At 38.5% G+C, this 19200-nt stretch overlaps 1 protein-coding gene across 1 annotated transcript in view; it reads left to right on the top strand.

Moving 5' to 3' along the window:
- MND1 (meiotic nuclear divisions 1) overlaps window positions 1-19200 on the top strand; it is a 43256-nt gene that overhangs the window by 17899 nt on the left and 6157 nt on the right. The window contains exons 5-6 of the mRNA XM_080344371.1: window positions 3299-3373; window positions 5114-5228. Of these exons, the coding sequence (XP_080200497.1) occupies window positions 3299-3373; window positions 5114-5228 (190 nt within the window). The remainder of the gene's footprint in view (window positions 1-3298; window positions 3374-5113; window positions 5229-19200) is intronic.

Raw genomic sequence — 19200 nt, forward strand, 5'->3', positions numbered from 1 at the left:
TAAGCCGCTTTTTCTCCAGATCAATCTCACCATGATTTGCAGCAGTCAGATTTTTTGTTTTAGCAAGGCGGTTGGACTAGATGATCTCCAGAGGTCCCTTCCAACGCCAACTGTTCTGTGATTCTCACAGGGTGGTTAGTGTTCTTTGAGAAATTATTTGCCAGTTTCCTTGAAAAATGTTCCAAGATTGCTCCAAAGATTGAAATCTTCCATCTGCTACTGTACTTCTTTGCAATCAGGCTTTGCTACAGCTGGCGAGTGGGAAAGCGAGTCACTGTATTTGGCCAGATGTCATCCTCTGCTGTCATATGTACAAAACATTTGCAAATTCTGCCCTTTTTTTTTTTTTTAGTGCCCTATAACCTGTCATTTGCTGTTCTTACCTCTCAATTGTATCATCTATATTCATCCTTCTTCCGTCTCCTTTATCCTTACTGACCTGTCTTTCCTTTTTTCATGTATGGTTATTTTCAGCTGTGTTCCCACCTCTTTATCCAAGCCTTCCTGATTCTCCCATCATCATAGATTCCTTGCACAGACCCCGGCCATCTGTTCTTCATGCTTTGCATCCTTGTCCTACGTTTGGTTTTTTCAATATCTTGCCTCCTTCTGCTACACTTTCCTTATCTTTATCTCTTATTTGTTGTCATGGGAATATGCACTGTGGCTTCTAAATAATACACAAAGAGCTGTGGTTTCAGTTTGTTTTGTAAAGTCTTGATTGTGAAGACAGAACTAAAAACAAAAACCAACAACAAACAAATTAAAATCTGTGAGATAAGAAAGCAAAATATTGAATAAAAATGTATAAAAATCATTGTTGCTTTTAGACAGAGGAAGATCTTCTAATCTTCTAACCTCATGGCATGGCAACCTTGCATATTATGTAGGTCAGAATCTAAGGAATTTCTGTAGTTCTCAGTGTTTGTCATTACTGTCTCTTTCATGATTAAATGTTGTAGAATATAGAGGACCAAGAAAATAATGAGATACTGTACTGGGAAACATGCATCCAAGATGGAAAACAGATTTTATTGCAACTCTCTGAGAGCTCCTTCTGTGCTTCTGTTTTAGAGATTGCAGGAATGTTCCTAAAGAACCTTGCAAATATATATTAAAAAACCTAAAACCAACCAACCAAAAAAACCCCCAACAAACCACAGCCAAACAAAAAAACCCCAAAACCCACAAAAACAGAGAAAGTGACACCTTTATGGCCTTTCTTTTGCAGAAAGCATTGTCTTATTTTTTGCACTTGCAGTATATGGGCCTAGATAAGCTCCTTGGCTTCTCTGCTTCTTCTGGGAGTTTTATTCCAGAAAAGTTCTTCAGCTAGAGATACTGGATGATGTGTCCTCTGGCGTTTGTCTGCCCTGGGCTTCGTGAATTACAAGCTACACCTAAGTACTTGTCCTCTTCTGAACTGTATACTTCTGTTTAGTACGACATAATGTAGGGACTAAGACACTTAATTTTTTTAAGAGTTTTGTGGAAAGCCCAGAAAGAGTACTGTTTAACTAGCCACCAAAATTAACATGTTGGTGTATGTCAAGCCACATGCTGAAACCCACACTGCCACTGTGGTTACTTGCACTGAGAGTGATGAGTAAACAGCTGGACATATTTTCCCCCAAATCATGTATGCCTTACCATTAGTGTAATTTCTGTATAAATAGAAGAAAAAACTAAAATGTCACTTTTGAAAGGAGACCTTCTTGTCTGTATGTATACTCACACATGCATGAACACATACTTTTCTAGAAAGAATAACTTTTAAAAATTGAGCTATAAAAGGCATTTCTAATCCCAGTGAGCTGCAGTTGGGTTGGGTCCCAATCTATATGGACCACCAGTATGGAGTTTCTTTTTACCATAATGGCTGATCTCTAAGACTTGGCAGTAAGGTCTGCCTGACGTTTATCATGCGTTTACACTTAATATGTATTTCTGAGAATATGTGCTGAACATGAGTTTAAATAGAAATTGAGAAATGGTTATACCTCAAAACAGCTCTGTTTGCATTCTATGAATGTGCTCTTGGTGTTTCAGCTGCACAAGAATATAAATGATAAGGTAAATTATCAAGGCTAGGGATTGCAAGAAATATCTAGGAATGCTTTTGCACTCTGTGGGATCCTCAGTGAGAAAGAGAACTTAGAAGTGGAGACTTCATGAGGGGGCTTTTGGGGAAAGGCAGAATGAAACCTGGTCTCTGACAGCCACATCCATTGTCTTCACAACTATTCTGATATACTAGTTTTCTTCCTTTTTGGTGCTTAGAACATCTTAAAGCTAAACTAAAGAGTACTTACAAGGGACACTATTGTTTCTCTTTTTTTTTTTTTTTTATTTTGGCATTGGTTATTGCAATAACTAGTTTCCAAACGATAGTTTATTAGAATTTTGTGTGTGTGTGTGTGTGTTCTCATTCATGTCATTTAATATTTCAAGGTGCTGTGGCTAATGCTGAGTATTCTGTCTCTGAGGAGCGAGTCATACATCCTGCTTAGCTTAAGAGTTTCCAAAGTTTCTCTGGAAAAGTTCCAGCTAAACTGGAAGGGCCTGTGGTTCAAGATGGGTGGCAGGTTAACAGAGAGATCTCTCTTGACCAGTAACGGGAAAATGTAGGGAGTATTGACACCAGACCTGTGGGATGCAACTTCTTCTATGAGATTCCTCTGCCTCAGGCCTGAGGGAAGGGAACTCTCAAGTCTGGCGGTGTGAGTGCAGCACAGAAAATGGGAGTTGTGACTTTTCATGCCTTTAGGCTATAGAGGCTTCTATTCAGCAGTATGCAAAAGGGGTTGGGGCCATGCCAGTGGCACACCAGGCTTTGGGAAGGCTGGTGTCAGCAGCTGAGCAGGTGGATCTGCTGCAGCTTTTGTCACTGCTTCCATTGAATAAAGATTGCTGGGAAAGGACCAAAGGAAATAATCTAATCCAAAGCCTCCATGTCATGGAGTCCTTTGTGCAGAGATGCCAGATTATGGTATGAAATAGGATATTGGCCCCATACTGAACATGCAGTACATAACAAGATTGCATGCCACGGGAGTGAAAATTTCTTAGACTTTCAGTTGCTTCCTGTAATTGTCTGTGGTTCAGAGCCTCAGACTTATATTTGAGTGGCTTTGTATTTATTTTAAATAAAATAGCTATAAATATATCTAAATTTATATACTCAAAAGTGTATATCCACCTGTTTATTTTAATATATTTCTGTGTATGCACATTTTATAGATAAGTTTAATATCTGTTATGGAAATAGGTTGATTTTGTTCGTTGTTTCCTTTTTCAGTTTGCTGAAAGCAGTCAGAAAAAAGAGACTTTACAAAAAAGCATTGAGAAATCAAAAATTGGACGTGAAGATACTGTAAGTTGCTTTGCAGGGGGGAGGCATTCCTGCTGGGAAACAGGGTCATAAGTATGCACATTTTGTAACTACTAATGTAGTTGTGAGAAATCCATTAAGATTTTTAAGTACAGGAGATGAGAAAGGGAGAGAGAAAAATCAAATACTATATTATTCCCTAGTTGCTCATGCAGTAAAATATTGACAACTGGCTGCTTCAAGGCTGAGAAAATGTGTGACTGCCTGAAGTCTGGTAAACCTTTTTTCCAGACTTTTTCAGATTTAAAGGTATCTTAAAACTTGAGGTATCCTCAAGTACCTACCAAAGTTGCCAATGGTTGCTGAACTACCAAATCTAGTGATTGCAAACTTAGATATTGGGAGTCTTATTTTTTTAATCTGATTTATAAGTAATATTTAGGCTTTGCATTTTTTATATTTTTGTGTTGAAGTTGCATATTAGTTAGAAATACTTCATATACTATTCTAAGTTACTGATTTATTTTGAATTGTGCAGTCTAAACTGGTTTAAACCTCCAGTAAATAAATGCATAAACAGAGGTGGCCAGAAGTTTTCAGGTGGAATGGAATTTTGCAGGGTGCCAGATCTTAGAATCCAAAATGTTGTACAGACATGCTCTGGGTTTGACTGTAATCAGGGAATCACAGGCAGGTTTCTCATGTAGTTGTGCTTGTAAGGCTTCCAAATGGACTATTCAAGACTTGGACGTCTCCACCATGTGGCTTGCCCTAGTCACAAGAAGCTGTTGGTCCTGGAAGTCCTGTTCTGGTTGGTGCTTCCAACGTTTTGGTTCAGGATTATACATCAGGAAGAAGTCCTGAGAAATCTAGGTCATGATGTAGGTCTCTGAGCAGCTAGTCTCCATATCTCAGCATCTGGAAGCCTTTGATTTCCGGCCTGCAGTTTCAGAATGTGCAGAATCCAGGCTATTGGCAAAGTCATTGGGAACATGGAAAAGTGAAAAAACCCCTAAGGCTGGTGGTCTGCTGTGGAGATTGCCACTGGCTAAAAAATTGATGGTTTACAAGCTGATGCTGTCTGGCTAAAAAAGCCAGGCTACCCATTACCCTAGCATGAGATCTTTGAATATCAGCCAGTTACAGCATGTGGCACTAAGTCCAGGCTGAATTAGAAATATGTGCTGAGTTGGCTGTGGGAGAGCTCATGTCGAGTCAGTCTGCAGACTCTTATTGATAAGTAGTATATTTAAGGTCAATATTGCATACTCTCCCAGCAGAGACTACCATGTCATAAATATCTGAATTTATTTTTGAGACTACTGCTCTTAAATATTGTGGAAAAAAGAGGGAGAAAAATTAATTCAGAGGTTGTTCATACACAACATCCTGATTTATGGAAATGTACATGGTAGCTGTTTCTGTAATGCTGCCTAATTACAAGACTGGCACTCCTAAATATGCCTTAGCCTTTAAGCTGAGCAATTAACAGATCTGTTTGCAGTTTGTCAAACCACATTGAGTTCAAAGGTTGCAGAAAATTTTTATTGCGTTTATCCATTTTGGCCATTTTCTCCTTACATTTTGTACCTCTGTTTCATTTAGTGTCACTGAGGGTTTTGTGCGTGCATGAAATGCTAAGCTGGCTCATTGACAGTAAACATTTGTGAAAACAGCTTTTAAATGTATGTCTTTTTATCTTTAGAAAAATGTTCTGTGCAGTAATTACTGATTTTTATTTTTGGATTTTGTTATATCTCCCAACATACTTCGAATCCTCAGGCAGAACGTGCAGCTCTAATAGAAGAACTCACTGCCCTTCGGCAGAAAAAAGAGCAGCTAAAGGCAGAAATAGAGAAATACAGAGAATGTGATCCAGATGTCGTTGAAGAAATGCGTAAGTTTTATAGCATTTAAAGTGAATTTTTGCGTGAAAAGGCATGCATTTCTTTAGTTTAAAATCTGGTATGCAGAGATAAGCTGAAGAATAGCTGCTTTTCTTTTTAAAGCTGCAAGCAATACAATACAGGTATAGTGACCGTTTCTTTTTGTGTTCTGTCATATTGGATATAAGGTACTTTTAATTGATATTTACTCTGCCAACAACTGAGCAGTTAACAAACAATCCTAAAATGGAAATACTCTGATGCATTATAATTAATATCAGGACCATTTATTCTGGAAACATGTGAATTCTATAACTTCTAAGTGTCCTGAAGCCTAGAATGTCTTTTGGAAGAGTATTCACTGGCTCCTGTTTACCTTCAATTCCATGCTAGCAAAACAAATATCTTTCTGCTTTCATTGTCTTTGTTGTGGATTAGTGGAATGCACCTCACTCAAAAGAGAAAAGTAGCAATGTATTTATTGAGGTAAAATAATAATTTGACTGAGTTCAGTGAATTATATGGAATTTAGCAGAGTTAACAGTGGTATGACAAGGTTCAACAAGTTTGATGGCAAGATTGCCCTTAGTAATTACTGCATGGAGGAAATATACAGAGAAAAATTGAGGTAACCTCGAGTTAGAATATTTCACACACAGACTGGAGATGCAAAGGGTAAGGGAACCCTCCAGTTGAGTAATGTTTCATTAGCATCAATTTGGCATGCAATCAGAGTTATCAAAGTTACTATACTACAAGGTTATATGCGATATCAGTCACTTAACAACCATCTGCTGTTGGTAAAAGGTCTCTGTGCCTCAAGGAGTAACACTGAGAGGTGTTCCAGCTCAAGGGGAGGTGACCACTGTTCAACCACACTGCTGAGCAGGGATTGCTCAGAGGGGGCTCACCCAGGCTGTTCTATTTATGGAATAAAGTGGTTGGCTCATAGTCAAATCACATGTGATGGGAAAGGTATGCATGAGACTCCTTAAGCCCACAACTTTCTTTGTTCGTTGATAAGTGAGTCTTGGAAAAGCTGCCCACTGTTTGTCCATCTCTCGCATGACGGGTGTTCCAGGCTCGTGGGCATCGATGCTCACTGTGCCACTCTGCTCCTCTTGTGGGGAGCTGGGGAAGTTCATGGCCCAGCCACGGCTCAGGCCTTTGCCTTTGCTGCTCTGTAGCCTGCACCAAACCATCGCCAGCCTGGTCAAGGGGTTGAGTGCACCTGTCACAGTCTTATCTATTTAGAACATAAGCATTTAGTTAGAGACCCTCTGTTTTTACTTATTGATACTGTTGACATACTGTTTGTACTGTCTCTGAGTTTCAGTTAGAGTTTCTAATTCTAATGGAATACGAGGAATGATGAGTGACTAATACTTAAGACAGTATTGGACCCTGAAATGTACTTAATATTCTGATCCTTAGCATGAAAAATGAAAAGCATGCATGAGATTTTATTGAATTTTCTCTACTTCAACTTCCATGTTTTATTTATTAGGCTCTTACGTTGCTACCCAAATACCACTGCATGTTCAGTTGCTGTAATGGCAAAATGCCATTACAGAGTGATGAGGAATAGGTACAGACCTTTTTCTGAGAAGATATCTGCTTGAATCTTTCTCTTTCCTTATTCTTCTAACAAAGTCTGCGGCTTTAGAAATGTGCTGAGAAAAAGCCAGGAACATAAACAGAGTTGGAAGCACATCCCAAAACTGAACTGATATTTATTTTGAGGGGCTGTGACATTTTTTGTCAGCTGCATTATCTTTCCCCAAGGATGTAATGGTATGCCAGGGAATAAGCAAAGTCAAGACCTGAGGTTAGTTACTGTGCTGTAAATCCCTTGCTGTGTGCTTTCCTGAGGACGTGTAACAGACACATTCCAGCTGATTCCAGCTGTAAAAATGAATGAGGTTAGGCAGATAACTGCCAGCAGAGATATTCATAGTGCCAGGTATTTTAGCTGCTGAGATACCCTTATAGCAAGTGTTGCACTAGATGATCTGAAGAGCCTCTGTTTTGAAGTGTTTGCAGTGGGCATGTTACTGAATACTAGGCACAAGGGGGCAAATCACAGCTTGAATACTAGTGCTAACTGCATTAGCTGGTGACGCAGAGACTAATACCCTGAAAAGAGGAAAAGGGAAAGAAATGTAATCAATCATTAGTTGCTTGGGTCATGCCCTTCTCTTCTCTTTTTTTTTTTTTTAAGTTTTTGGAAGTTCCACTTGAGCTTCTGCAGTGGAAGGATGGGCATTTAAGGGTAAGATTAACCTTGCTGGGCTACCTCTAGGATTCCCCTGGGAATATGCAGTCATGTTTTGAAAATAATTTCTTCCTCACCTCCAATTCAAAAGTTTGATTTGTTATATATTTCATCAGTCATTGTTGCACTGACAGTTCACATTGTTGCTTGCAATGTATAAGTCAATAAATGGTGATGTCAGTTTTGGGAGCTTAATGTTTTTGTTGAATGGAATTTTGCAGGATTTAAGCATTGCGGGGGGAAGATTGAAGGTATTTCTCTCATTCCAGAGTGTGGAGAAGTGTAAAGGCAAAACGATGCAGAAAGTTATGGTTTTTAGTGTAAGAAAGCAATAAAAATCTCAGGCAACGGAAGGTGTTTGGCTAGATGTGTAAGTTACTGATGCTGTTTCATCGAATAACCTTGGATCAAAGTTACAGGATCAGAGATTTTAAAGCATTTTCAAACTGCACGTGTGTGATGTGATTTTCTACTAGGTGTGCCATTTAGATAACATAATCCTTGTGATTATTTTCAGTTAGATTATCTGAGCAGATTGCTAACTTTAGTTTAATTTTGAGTGAGAAATCAGAGATGGCTGTTATCTCTTCCGTGTGGTATGTTTGCTAATATTTATGGGACTGGTCTTACATGTTGCCTGTCAGCATTCCTGTTCTATCTAGTATGGTTTTAGAATGTCCAATATAATATGCTTTGTAATCAGTAGTTGTCACTTTCTACATTTGGGTTTTCCCTCTTCTTCCTTAATGATTTGAGCCTGTAAGGAAATCCTTCTGCTGCTCAGTATAAAATGTAACTCAATCGATTTCCCATGCCAAATCAAAGAGCCGCATTGTTTTTTGGTTGTGGTATTTTAGGGACGTATCAAATTGTCATCTGATTTCAGTGGCCTTCAAATTAGGTGAATGCTTTGCTGTGCCTTTTTAATTGCTCTTTCACTCAAAGGAGTATTGCAGAAGCAAACCTATTGATGTTTGATAGGTTTATGTTCTACAGCGACAGTGTCATTAAGACACACGCACACACCAATTCCAGGGTCAAAATAAAGTCTGGATGATTCAATAGCAAATATTTGAAGACTCAATTAAAAGCTGAACATCTGTCTTGCTTCCTGAGTCTCGTGGTGGGAAAGTCATGTTTGACCATGTAACTAAATACACTGTAATGCCTGTTCACAAGGGAACAAACCAGAATGCTAAAATATTAACTGTTTTCTGCTGACTTTGCTGCCTGTCCATTTAATATCAGTAACAAGGGGTTTGCTATATGTTTTGGCTTCATTTTCTTGGCTTTTGTATTAGAGAGCTGAAATATACTCTAATGCCTTCCCAAGTTTACAACAGATGAACACAGAATTTCAGTATTCGTATGTAACAATTAACTACAATAAATGGCAGAAGAAACAAGATTTAGGTACTGGCCACTAGAGGAAGCTACATAATAGTCTGGTCTTGTGGATTTATTTGGATAATTCCATTTTACAGGTACAGTGTTGTAAAAATACATCTAGAATTGCAAAATATGTGGATTTATTTTAATGACCACTGTAGTTCAGTGGTGGAAGCTCTTCTTTGCTACTTGGAAATGTTGATTACACCATCTTGCATGACTTAGGATTGAATAATAAATTCTTCCTCAACATTAAAGGCAGTAAAACTGACAACAATCATCAGAAGTAAAAAACCAACCAAACAAAAAACCCTGGGATTTTATACTTCTGTTAAACTTGTAATCCTGCTTTATCTGGCACAGGACAGAGCCCTTGCTTTTCAGCTTTGAGACAGATTTTTGTAGGCTGAGAATATTCTCATGGGGAAGCAGCCATTGTGGAGAAGAGATTCTCTATTCCTCCAGGAGAAAGGCTTATATGACATAATGTGTGTATGCAAAGTTGGATATATGCGATGCTGCTAGATTCCCTGTGGATTACAGTAGAAGACAAAGGCACGGAGAATGCAAGCTTTCAATAATTTGTGATTTATCCAGATCTTTGTAAGGACAAAAAAACCCCCAAACAATTGACCTTCATATACCATCAAGATTAAGCTGCTGCATAAGTTTAATTCTTTCTGCATGCCGAAGAGAGATATTAAGGAACTTTTAAAGTTTTTTTTGGACAATTAATTTTATAGAAAGTTTTATCTTGCAGCCTAAGTATATAAATGATATGGAATTTGCTCTGAGTTGCTGGCCAGCTTGTAATTGGAAACAGCTAAACATTTTCAGTGTTCACTGTAAAATAAACATTTCTAGAATTTCAAGCTTTTTGTTCTTCCACTGTAATTAGAGGAATGTAGATTTATACTATATTAAAACATTGTTGAGTCTTAACTACTTTTTTTTTTTCCACAGTAGCTGTGCTTCAGTTTCTTTGTGCCTTTGCATAGGACAGTAATCTCAGAAACAGATATATGCTGACTGCAGTCAGTGTCTTCCGTGTGGTATGTTTACTAATATTTATGGGACTGGTCTTACATGTTGCCTGTCAGCATTCCTGTTCTGCTTAGTATGGTTTTAGAATGTCCAAGTAGTACTGCTTAAGCAGTACTTTAAGCTTTTAGCTTTTAGCTTTAAAACAGTGATCTGGATGTGTCTAGACAAACTGTATTCTCAAAAATTAGCAAACTGCCAGATACAACACATGTACTGCAGTAATTTTGGTGTCAGCCTTCTTACTTCTGCTCTCTTCACTTATTTTTACCCTGTAGCAAGAGGTGTAAGTGGTTCAAATGGATAGGATTTCGAACCACAAATATCCAGATAGTTATCCTTAAATAGTGTAGTCTCAGAAGCATCACTACCAGTCCGGTTCATGGTTAGATTATTTTCTAAAATGAACACTTACATGGCTGTGTGAAAATAAATTTTGGGAAAACATCCAGACTTTACTGAGTACTGTGAAAATGTCATGCTATATGTAGTATGTACTTTAAAGTGTCTTTTTTTCATTGTAGATGCCTCAAAAATTTCTCATTCTGATGTTTCTAAATGAAAGATTTCAGCTTGACAAACTGTTGTGAAGAATTTTACTGGGATATACAGACAGTATGCGAAAATAGTTCTGGGTTTATCGTTTCCTCATTCGTCTTAATATCATGAGGCTGAATGCTGAAAACATAATCTTTATTTAGCTGCTGGATTTTGTGGGTTGCATAGTTTGGATTTGGTTTGATTGGTTTGGGATTTTTGTTATTGTTGTTCATTCACCCAGCTATTATGTTCTAACTGTTACGTTCAAATCAATTTGAAAACCTGTTATGTATACAGATGCATTTTATGTTACAGAAACTTAGTACCAAGTGCTAGATTCTTTCTGAGGTTTCTTACTAATACCGGGAATGTTCCCCGTTCCCAGAGGGGAAAGGGTAGTGAAGAAATAAAATGAAGATTAGACTATCCTGACTAATGGAGGGGCTTTAAAATGAGTTTCATCAGTTTTAGTCAAAATTCTCCAGAACACTGATTACTTACAAAATTATTTACTAAGATTCCTTTTGTATTTTGTACCAAAGACTGTTATTCAGAAAACATATGAAAAAGGTTGTTTAAACTGAAGAGCTTTCTCAGAGCTTTCAGTCAATGAACTATTAAGTAGCTTTTTTTTAAAATAAATCCAATGATTTACTTAGGGAAGTGAACATCTCTAAATAATTTTAAGCTTGGTCTAGGTGCCACCAAGATCAATAGGGTACAGATCAAGCCTGCAGAGAGTGGGTTTTTTATTCACCTCTAGATCCAATATGTTCCATTTGCAATTAAGAGGATGTTTTCTGTAACAGCTACTAAGCATGAAATATACACCTGGCATCTTAGAGACAAGCTGTACTTTTTACAGTTTATGCATCAATAGCATTAACAAGGCGTCTGCAGTTAGAAATCAGTAATTCTGTCTCCACTCGCAGTTCTGGTAGCCTTAGAGGGTTAAACTGAGCTTCCTCTGGAGTGAACCAGTCCCTTGCTTACAAGTACATAGAAAAATAAGACATTTATAAGCAAGCACTCCTTTTTTCTTTTACTTAGTCTGGTCTTTCGGAGAATTGTATCGTGAATGTATTCATCTCCTGAAGATCTGGATGAGGATATGACAGGAGATGGACAATTTATGTTCGTGTACATAACTTGTGGGCTATCTGCTACTAATAAAAACAAAACCACAAAGCCTCTCTCCCCCTTCCCTTTTTTTACCTTTTTCCTCCTTCACCATGGAGTACCAGAATGCATACAGATATGCACCAATAATGTAAGAACATACTTACTAAACTAATTGCATCAAGCTACGATTTTTTTTTATATGCTTTTCTCTGCTCCCTATACTATTCTTTGAATGGCTTGTCATTCAGTTGGACGGTTGGCAACTTAAATTAGCTGTTCAACGTAACTTTCTAATTATTTGTAAATATTATAAAAGTACTTGTATGTAATCATAGTTACACATAGTCACAGTAAACATAAATTTTAACTGTTAAGTAAAAGTTGAAAAAGTAACAGGATACTAATGAGTGGAATTACAGATGTCTACTTGATCACTGACAATCCATGCTCCTTTGGTAATCATAGCAAGCGAGAAGAAATTGCAAGTTTAAGCAGTATTTCTGCTCCTCAATCTTCATCCCTTCCAATTTTCTTTCCCTCTTGAAAATCAAGGTAGAGTTTTTTGCAGTTCAGTTACTGAAAATGCTGGTCATTTGACAGAGCAAACACTTGCAGAGCAGAGTCTGGCTGTCATTACAGGAGGCCATAATGTGGTGGTTAAAGGATCTTCCCTGACAAAAGCAGGTTAACGAGTTCTCACCTTGGTCCTTCATTTCTTTGCTGCATTTCACTGGTGGTAACAGCAAGTTGTCAGCTTGGGTTAGGGACTGATGGTGTATAGATCCTTCTCTTGTGGTACATCCTCCTGAGGTCTTTGAAATCTCTCTTTCCACCAAACAGTCTGTCTGAAGAAGGTTTTCGCTGCCTCCTTCAGAAGGCTTTTGTGTATGTGGTAACTCGTCATGCATCTCCCTGGGCTGTCTGTCTTGTGGTAGTTGCCCTGAAGAGCAACCAGGGATTCTCTGACCAAATAGGAGCATATCAGGTGACAGATTTTCAAAGGGCATCTTCCTGAACTCTGCGATGAGTTGAACTGTGTAGAAAATGGATTCAGAAAGAATGGAATGAGAGAGGAACAGGGATAAAATATGGCTGAGCAGCTTCTGGCATTTAGAAAGAAAAGAGTATTATAACAGCCATGAAGAATGATGACCACCAGGACAGATTGCTGCAGCCTCAGATGCATCTGCATATATATTCCTAAGGTACAAAGCTTAAAGTGAAATGTGGGGTTTTTGACTGAAGCTGAGGTTCAGAAGCATCATCTAGCTTTCAGCGAAAGGCCCTAATTCTCAGCTTTTCAGATAATTTCTCCGTCTCTGTGTTTGGCCTCATTTTGGACTGTAGCTAAGAGGCTGGTCTTCAATGAAAAACTGTCCTAATGTTTAGACACATGCATCTTTTTGATTTTATACCTTAAGCGTATTCTAGCAAGACTATTCTTCCTGGAGAGTGTTAACTTAGGCCAGCTTGCTTTGAAATGAAGCCGCATTTTAGCTGGTTAAGCATTAAAAAAAAATAAAAAATAATTTAAAACAAATCACCTGTGTTTTTGCCAGTGGGGTTTTACTTGGACACTTGGAAAAGAGGCAGTTGAAAGATCAGATCTTTAGCTACTATATGTAACAGCCTGCTTAAATAAACTGGCTACTCTGGCAAGTTACCTTTTCTTGAAATTAAATGAGAATGCTCACAGGGCTTATTTTTGTTCTTTCTGTTTATCGTGTTCCTTATTTGTGGCAGGAAAAATATGTAGGGTAATAAGTAGACAGGTGAAATATGTGGGAATAATTTTATTGTCTGAGCCAGTAAATCTTTATGGCAAAAGCTGTTGAGCTGCTTAGGAATGGTAGACACTTGATAAAATTTGTGACATGGAAAATGGCTACTTATGACTACATTTTTGGTACTGCTTGATTTAGAAATGAATTGGTAGCAATCCACATGGTCATGTTTTAAAACCCTTAGGAGAGCACTGAATGGAAGTAATCGAGACATCATTTATATATGAAACAAAAATGCTTTTGTGGAGTGATTATTTTGCTTCTCTCTCCTAGTGTTAGACCTGCTAGGTTAGTTGTGTATGGTAGCCTTTATTCAGATTGTTTTGGTAAACTTACGGTGATATTCAAAGGAATTAAAAAAAAAAAAAAATACTGGTTTATATATTTTCATGACTTCCATATGCAAAATGAGGTCAGAAAAGGTACTGCAGATTTTTGGTTAGTTGTCTTGATTAGTTGTCTTTGATTAGTGCTAAGTTGCAGGACGGTCAAATGTAGTCTTCCTTGGCCTTTTCTTAAAAAAAAGTATTGCCAGTCTCACATGTTAGGAAAACTCCCATATGGTATGGGATGGATTAGGACTGTATATTGCAACTGTATGTTCCTAATATAAATACCTTGTTCTGCGCTATTTAACTGTAGACATTTTGCAGGGCAGGTTTTTTGAGTACAAAACTAATCCTGGCACTGGTAGTGTATTTGAGAGTATTTCCAATGTGGTTTATTTTTTTTTTTTTCCTCCTCACTGTAACATCTTAGGTAGTTTTACTGGAAAGAACAGGATATCAGAAAAAAACATCAGGAATAGAGAAGCCATTTGGCTACACCTAGAAGAACACAGAGATTTTTATCTTTGCTGCTGTAAGAGACCTTGGCAGACTGGGAGAAGTTTGGTGTTTTGACTTAGTTTTGCATGATACCGTGGCAAGGAAAGTAGGGAAATACAATCCTGACGAAATTGCAGTTGTATGAATCTCAAACAACATCATAATTGTACTCACGATGTATTCATTAGTAACTAAGTGTCACAAAGGGAGTTTGAATCAGTTCTAATAGGATCTGTGATGTATGTGCATCTGCTCAGGATTTGTATTAATGAGCTGGATAATAGAACAGAAGATATGCTTTTCTTACATTTGCAGGTGATGAAACTAGGAGAGGCTGCATAGACAAAGGACAAGGTGAGATTTCAAGATGAGCACAATGAACTGCAAAGAAAATCTGAAAAACACTGAACAAAATTCATTAGTGGCAAGTGCAAGGGCATATATGCATTCAAGGATATTGTGTTACACAAATAATCTGGAGCAGCTGGTTAAGGGGGAGGGTTTGAAAAAGATATCAGGGTTATAGTAGTTTACAAGTTGAATATGAGACACTGTTATTGAGAAAAATCAAAATCACCATACTAAGATACCTCTCATTGCTGGCTATGTTTCTGCTTCTGCATGAAAGTCTTTCTACTCAAGTTGCATTAGTGAGGCTTGAGTTTTAACTCTCTGTCAGTTTTGGATATCCTACCTGAGAGGCATATAACTAACTAGGGAGAATTCAAAGTAGAGCAAAAGTACCAGACATTGAGCAGCCACGTTTTGGGAGAAAAAAAAATTTACAATAGGGCTCAAAAGAAGGGCTCAAAAGAAGACTGCTTCTGCTTAGTTTCACATACCTATATGTCCTTCAAAAAGGAAAGGAACAGACTTTTGCTCAGGTTCATGGAGAACTCGGCAATAAGTAATAGCCTTAAATTTCAGGGGAAAACAAGTTAGATGAAAACTATTCTAATGGCAGCAACAGTCAAACAGAGAACTGGATTGCCTGGGAAGGTCATAAAAGCTCTAACACTGGAAACCTTAAAACCAGGCTACAAATGCCTCAGAAATGGCATAGGCAAGGCTGGATATGCAGTAAGTAATGGGTGCAGAGACTGGAGGACCTCCTGCGATGCTGTCCAGACACTTGTCTGCAACTTGTGTGACATGTGAGGTGTGCAGCAGAATGACATCCTGATTGGAACAAAACCCAGAGTGCTCTGGGATGGGCCTCCTTGCAAAGTGCTGTTCAGCAGCACAGAAGTTTACAAGTTCCTTTAGCTGTGCTGCGGCTATGGCATTAATTAGTAAATGAAGTAGGGAGGAAGAAGTTGTCCACTGAAGGAAAAATAAAGTGTTGTTAGGGTGCCCTGAATCAGAAAGTTGGTGTACTTTTTTCTCTTTTGTAAGCACATTGCTTCTCGCTCTTCTTTGGATAAGAGTAGATGTATTTTAGCTATGCAACTAAGAGTTCAGCTTGGGATTTCAGGTAGAGTACTTGAAAGGTAAATGATCTTTTTCTGTGGGTACATGAATATAGCAAACTTAAGTGCAAGAGCATGTATTTTGCATAGAGGAATCTTTTGGTAGCAATTCTGACAAATTCTGTTGGACATTTTTCAAAGAGACAATGTGTACATCCTGATGAAATTTGACAGTGTGACCTTTTCACATGGGACAGAAGGAGCTTTTACTGATGAGACTTGACACTTTTTTCAAACACACTAACAAAGATCACAGACCCTTTAAAAGCATATTCCTAGAGACGTGGATCAGCTTATTATTAGCTTTACTATGCAGTGCTGTGTCTCACCACAGAGACAAGGCTGGAGCTTTGTTATGTATTTGCTCAGGCATATTTGCAAGCACACGTGCGCACACACTCACAGAGCTGTTGCAGCAGAAATACTAATTTAATTCACTTATATATAAAAATGTTGTATTTTTCTATTACAAATGTCTTATTTCTGAAACTTTATTCAGAGTCTAAATGTGAAGAGAGATACTCTTTTATTATTTAATAGTATGTCTGTATAAATGAATGTTGAATTTGTGATGTCATTTAAATGAGAAATCATACCCATGCATTGACGTGAATTTAGTCATGAATTCTGAAGCATTGTTACTTGTTGATTAATATCATGGGGATAAGTTTTATGTGGGATACTGGAGTATGAGGGTAGAATGATGTGTTATTTTGGATTCAGAGGACTTGGCAGAATTCTGATGTACTGTTCTACACAAGAGCTCTTTATTCTGCGTATAAGAGGAAACACCTCTTTAAGAAGCATGGGGGAAAGTAAAGATTGCATGTAGTGTAGAGGTATCTCTGCCTAGTACTTCGTTACAAAACATTCTTGTGAAGCTGTTCTCACTATGTTGTGAGTTACCCTGCTGACAGTGTTGTAGACTACTTAGTCTCAAGGATACTCAGATGTGCACCAGACAAGAATAGCCTCCAATGGCAACCTACAGTCTGTTGATGAGGGTCTCTGGTGTCAGTTTGTGGATGGACATGTCAGAAGGAGTTATTAGGCAGTTATCTTTTGTACTCTCTGGATAACAGGTAATCTCGATGATCTTGAAAGTCTTTTCCAACCTAAATGATTCTATGTATAATTTCTATGTTCACCTTCTACCCTGACCTTTAGAGGTGGGCTCTTTATTTGCAAGAGACATTTTCATTAATGGGGAAGATTTCAGAAATTTTGCAGGATATTATAATGGTGCTTCTGCAAGAGAGGTAGAGAAACATAAATCTGTTGCAGTGTGGTGATAGGTTTTTGAAAAGTGAGGACAGACTGCGAGCAAGAGCATGGTTAACTCTACAGAAGGCAGTGGATAATTGGAGTCATTTGAGATTCAAGTTCATATATTGTTCTTATGGTAGTTGCCATTTTTCATATTTAAATTCAGTCCAAGTGGATGCAGAATTATTACTGGAATTCAGATCCCCCTAATGCAATTAATTTACCCTGACGGGTTCCATGAGAGAGGTTGGGAAGCTTTGGGCTAATAATCCTCACTGGCCTGTGAGAACAGTTGCAGCTGTTCTCTGCATTTCATGCAGAAGAGTTGCGATTCACACTGTAAAATTACTGCCTCATACATGTGCTGAAGGCTGCAGTTGTGTTTTGCATGTATCTGCAAACAGACCCCCAGGTTGATAGGTGACTGTCTGCTTGAAAAGATGCTGGTTCCCTCTGCAGTCCTGCATCTTTTAAGGGAGGAAATCCATACAATTGTGGCATTAGTCGTGGTAGGTCAAAACCAGCACCAAACGGTGCTAGTTTTACAAATGTAACGAGCTTTTGTTATTCTGTAGAATTAGAGATTCCAGGACCTGAAAATTTTGTTTACATATAAAAACAGTAGTTACAATAATCCTTAAAGTTACCCTGAAAATGCCAGACTATAAACTGCAAGAGGAAAGAAAGCTACAGCTCTTTCTTCACTTCCAAGCCTATAGGTGGTTGTGAGCTGGTTCTGGCTGTTGAGATGTTTTTAGTATGGTTGTTGGAGCTGTAGTATTAATATGTTACCTTTACAGTCCGGTTTTGAATACTGTTCAGTGACTGCTTCCTTAGTATTTCGTTAATTATATCTGTAGGACTTAAAAGAGCTTTTTTAATGAACCTGAAAGCAGGTTTGGAAAATGTTTGGGAGGACATGGTGGTGGTTGTTGCTATTGCAACTGTTTTTCACCAAGGGAAGTGTCTGAAGTCTGATAGAAAGACTTAGTCTCCTGGAACATATATATGTATTGTGTTGATAATGCATGTCATGGTCTTCCCCTCTGGTAGAAATATTTGAGGCTTCAACAGGTTTTGGCCATTACATTTTGGAATGCAAATAGGACCTTTAATTTGGACCAAGGAGGAAAGAGGCAGCTGTAGTTGTGCTGTATGCTCAGAATGACTGTCAGGCTTCCTGAGGCAGATCAGAAACCACATGGCCTGGCCATGCTAAGGTTTGAGCCAATATATGTTTCCAGTTAGATTTGTTCAGGAGCATTGCCGCGTCAACGTTTTTTGTGCTGCGGGACTTCACTCCTGAGCAGGTGCTGTCCGTTGCTTTAGAAGGCTTCTGATGGCACCTCCTGCAGTTTTCCACATGTCCTTTTGTCAGCTCTGTCTCCTGGCATGCCTCTGAATCCCTGCGGGTTGCTGGTAGAATGTCACTCATATGCGTTAAAAAGCAAGTTTCCAACCCTCCCTTGCTTTCTTTTTAGACATTGAGTGCCGTTGGGCCTTCCTTACCCTACATTTGCTTTTCTCTAAGGGTGTACAGGGGATTGTCACTGTGATCGGGACAGTCACAGATGCTTAGGACAATCGTTAGTTTTCTAGAATCTGGGGTTTTTGAGTTCCATGCAGTTCTGTAGATATACCTGGGGATGAGGGAAGAAGAGACTTCCACAAGCACTGGCCAACACTAACTCTTTGACCCTTAGTCTTTCACTGTTCAGGGCATTTTTCCAAGTGTGTTGCTAATGCAACAGACTAGTGTTGCGAGCCATGCTGCTCCTGGGCCCCGCATTGCTGTACACACAGGTGTTGCTCCTGGGCCCTGCCTTGCTATACACACAGGTGTTGCTTTTGTTCCATTCAGGAGAGAAAATGCAAGTTTCCATTTTCCTGCTTAAAAAATGCCAAGTGTATCCTTTGGTGACCAGTTCCAGGCACAGGTGTGTGTCTCAGCCAAGTGAAGTGACTCATGTCCTGCAGGTGTGGGAGCAAGAAAGTCTATTGATGCATTGTTACACAAATTGGTGAAATAAATATGTCATGTCCAGAGCAAGTGGATTATTCTCTTGCTTCCAGACAGCAATTGTATATATTGTCAGCCTATGTGCAGATGTATAGACATAAAGTAGAGCGTAACTACGGCCTAACAGTGGTAATGAGAACACCTGGAAGCATCTGGAACATATATTGCCTCCTGTAATGCTCACCTCTTCTGCACATTTGGCCCTTTCATTGTCTTGCACAGCTTCTGTACGGAAGCAAAATCAAGTTCT

This window comes from Nesoenas mayeri (genome assembly GCF_963082525.1).
Source record: "Nesoenas mayeri genome assembly, chromosome: 4".
Classification (NCBI taxonomy): Eukaryota; Metazoa; Chordata; class Aves; order Columbiformes; family Columbidae; genus Nesoenas; species Nesoenas mayeri.